This window comes from Pteropus vampyrus, unplaced genomic scaffold (genome assembly GCF_000151845.1).
Source record: "Pteropus vampyrus isolate Shadow unplaced genomic scaffold, Pvam_2.0 Scaffold25, whole genome shotgun sequence".
NCBI classification, from domain to species: Eukaryota; Metazoa; Chordata; class Mammalia; order Chiroptera; family Pteropodidae; genus Pteropus; species Pteropus vampyrus.
In genome coordinates, this window is record NW_011888806.1 from 3,012,569 (window position 1) to 3,014,839 (window position 2,271).

Consider the following 2,271-nt stretch of genomic DNA (forward strand, 5'->3'; position numbering starts at 1 on the left):
TAATTTCATTTCATCCCCATAACAAACATAAAAGTACATTTTATTATTCCCATTGGAAAAAAAAATACCGAGGCTTGCTGGCCTCCTGTGTGGTCCTCCTGCTTCTAGTCTGTGCCTCAACAAACCGTTCTCTACACTAGCGTGATACACCACTTCTCCTGGCACCACAGCGCTCACATTACTTTCCTTCTCAAGAAGGTCATGACTCAACATTTTCAGTTATACAAAGGCCTTTGAATAACTATTCCTCCTTAATTCTCCATTCTTTATTCTTGAGCCATTCCAATGTGGTGGGGCAGGCTTCCTTACTGCCCTGTGCTCGTTCGACATATTCTATTTCCTTCCTAATTAAATTATAAAGCTACTCAAAGACAACAACATTATCTCTTACTTCTTGGCATTCTCCACACTATACCCACAATGATGCTCCATGAATTTTTATTGAATTGAAATAAACCACATTTGTTGGAGTAAAATCGTGGAGCCAAGTATCTCCAGGTTGCTGCCCACCCTGAGTTCCTCTGCGAGATGACACTGAGATGGTGCAGGCCGGTGGTTCTCACAGTGTGGTCCACAGACCACCATCATTGTCACCTGGCAGCTTGGTAGAGCTACAAAAATTTATAGTTTTGTTGGAACTGTAAAATCAGAAACTCTGAGAGTAGGATCCAGTAATCTGTGTTTTAGCAAGTCCTCCAGGTGATTCTTTTGCAAGCTCAAGTTGCAAACCACTGCTGTAGGAACAGTTAACTTAGAAAACAGGTCAATCCAATATTCCTACAAATTGGCGCTAATTAGCAATGAAGCGAAAACCTACTTGACCTGCTGTGACTAAAACTAACAGTTATTCTTCACTTTCTGAAGTTATGTATGATAAAAGAAAGTTCTTCATCAATTATTGGTCTGTTACAGAAAAACACTGATTCTAACTAGATATCTCAAAAATAATTTTTTTTGATATTGAGGTTAGAATTTTGCTGACTTTGAATCTTGTGGGGATTTTTTTTTTTAATTAGAAACAATGCATCATTACAGCTGTTTGAAATTTTAAGAGCAGTTGTTGGCTTTTCGCTCCTTTTACAAGGAAAACAACAGTGGAACCATCTGTCTATTCCTTAAATAAAACGAGAGTTTAAAAAATTACATCATTCCTTTAAATAATTCCATAACTGTTCAGAGGGAGCTGTGGTAACAAATAAGGCCAACAAGGAAGGAAATCAGGGCAGCCATGAATATTTACATGTCTTTAGAGAAAAAGCGGGCTTATGGCTACATGGCCATGAAATCTCCTCATTCCTTTCCACTTGCTTCAAAGGCATTCTGTGAAGTTTCCTTTTGATTCATAGGTCTTATATGACTGCTTTTCTCTTTTGCTATTCAGGAGTAAGCTTGCTGATTCCCGCTGGGGCCATTCCCCAAGGGAGAGTCTACGAAATGTATGTGACTGTACACAGGAAAGAAAATATGAGGTAAATATGCTTTTTCTGGTGCACTTGACTTTATCAATGTCTGACTTGGAGGAGAATTGTACGATAGAAAGAATAAACCCTACATATTTTTGTCTTGAGTGCCCTGCTTCTGGCATGCCCTGGTTTCCCTAGAGCTGTAAAATGTCAGCTTGACTTCTCTTTGTCTTTGAGGCTCCAGACACTTTTGTAGATCTTGAGTATGGGTGGAAGGCCAGAGGTCTCTTCCCAAGTGGACTTGTGGCCGTATTCACTGAACAAATGGCCAGAAACATGACCCATAGCAATAGGGTCATGTCCAGAAACATGTCCAGAGCGATAGGTGGGTAGACCCAGAGACATCAGCTCAGGTATCCAGCTTGTTCCCATTATAAGGTTAAAGGTTACAAAGAATTAGACAATCCCTAACCCCTGACTTCGCACCTCCACCTCAGCAAAGCACTTTATTCTCACTTGCAGGTTCTTCTTTTTGTGACTCTCTCTAACTTAAGAGTTATCAACTTCCTTCTTATGTTTACCACCTCTGATCCATACTGGGCCTTTCTAAATTGATCTAGAGTTCATTAAAACTAAATTGAATCAAAAAGCTCTATTTCAAATGTATCATAATCATAAAGATTATGTTATTTTAAGTGAAAATAACAAGAGGAGTTTCGAAGTCCTAATTGGCCTCTAACAAATTAAATATGGCATTTCTTGCTCAGTTCTCATAGAAAATGCATCTTTAAATAGTGCTTTAGAGGCCTGATTCGGAAGTAAACAGAGATCTTAAAATAAAAGATGTTGAATTGAAGATCCTTACATG

The 2,271-nt window shown here is 38.8% G+C and overlaps 1 protein-coding gene across 2 annotated transcripts in view; it reads left to right on the plus strand.

Moving 5' to 3' along the window:
- The window catches only part of UNC5C (unc-5 netrin receptor C), a 334,483-nt gene that overhangs the window by 294,160 nt on the left and 38,052 nt on the right, over positions 1-2,271 (plus strand). For both annotated transcript variants that reach the window (XM_011356261.1, XM_011356260.1), the window contains one exon: positions 1,382-1,469. In XM_011356261.1, coding sequence (XP_011354563.1) covers positions 1,382-1,469 — 88 coding nt within the window. The remainder of the gene's footprint in view (positions 1-1,381; positions 1,470-2,271) is intronic.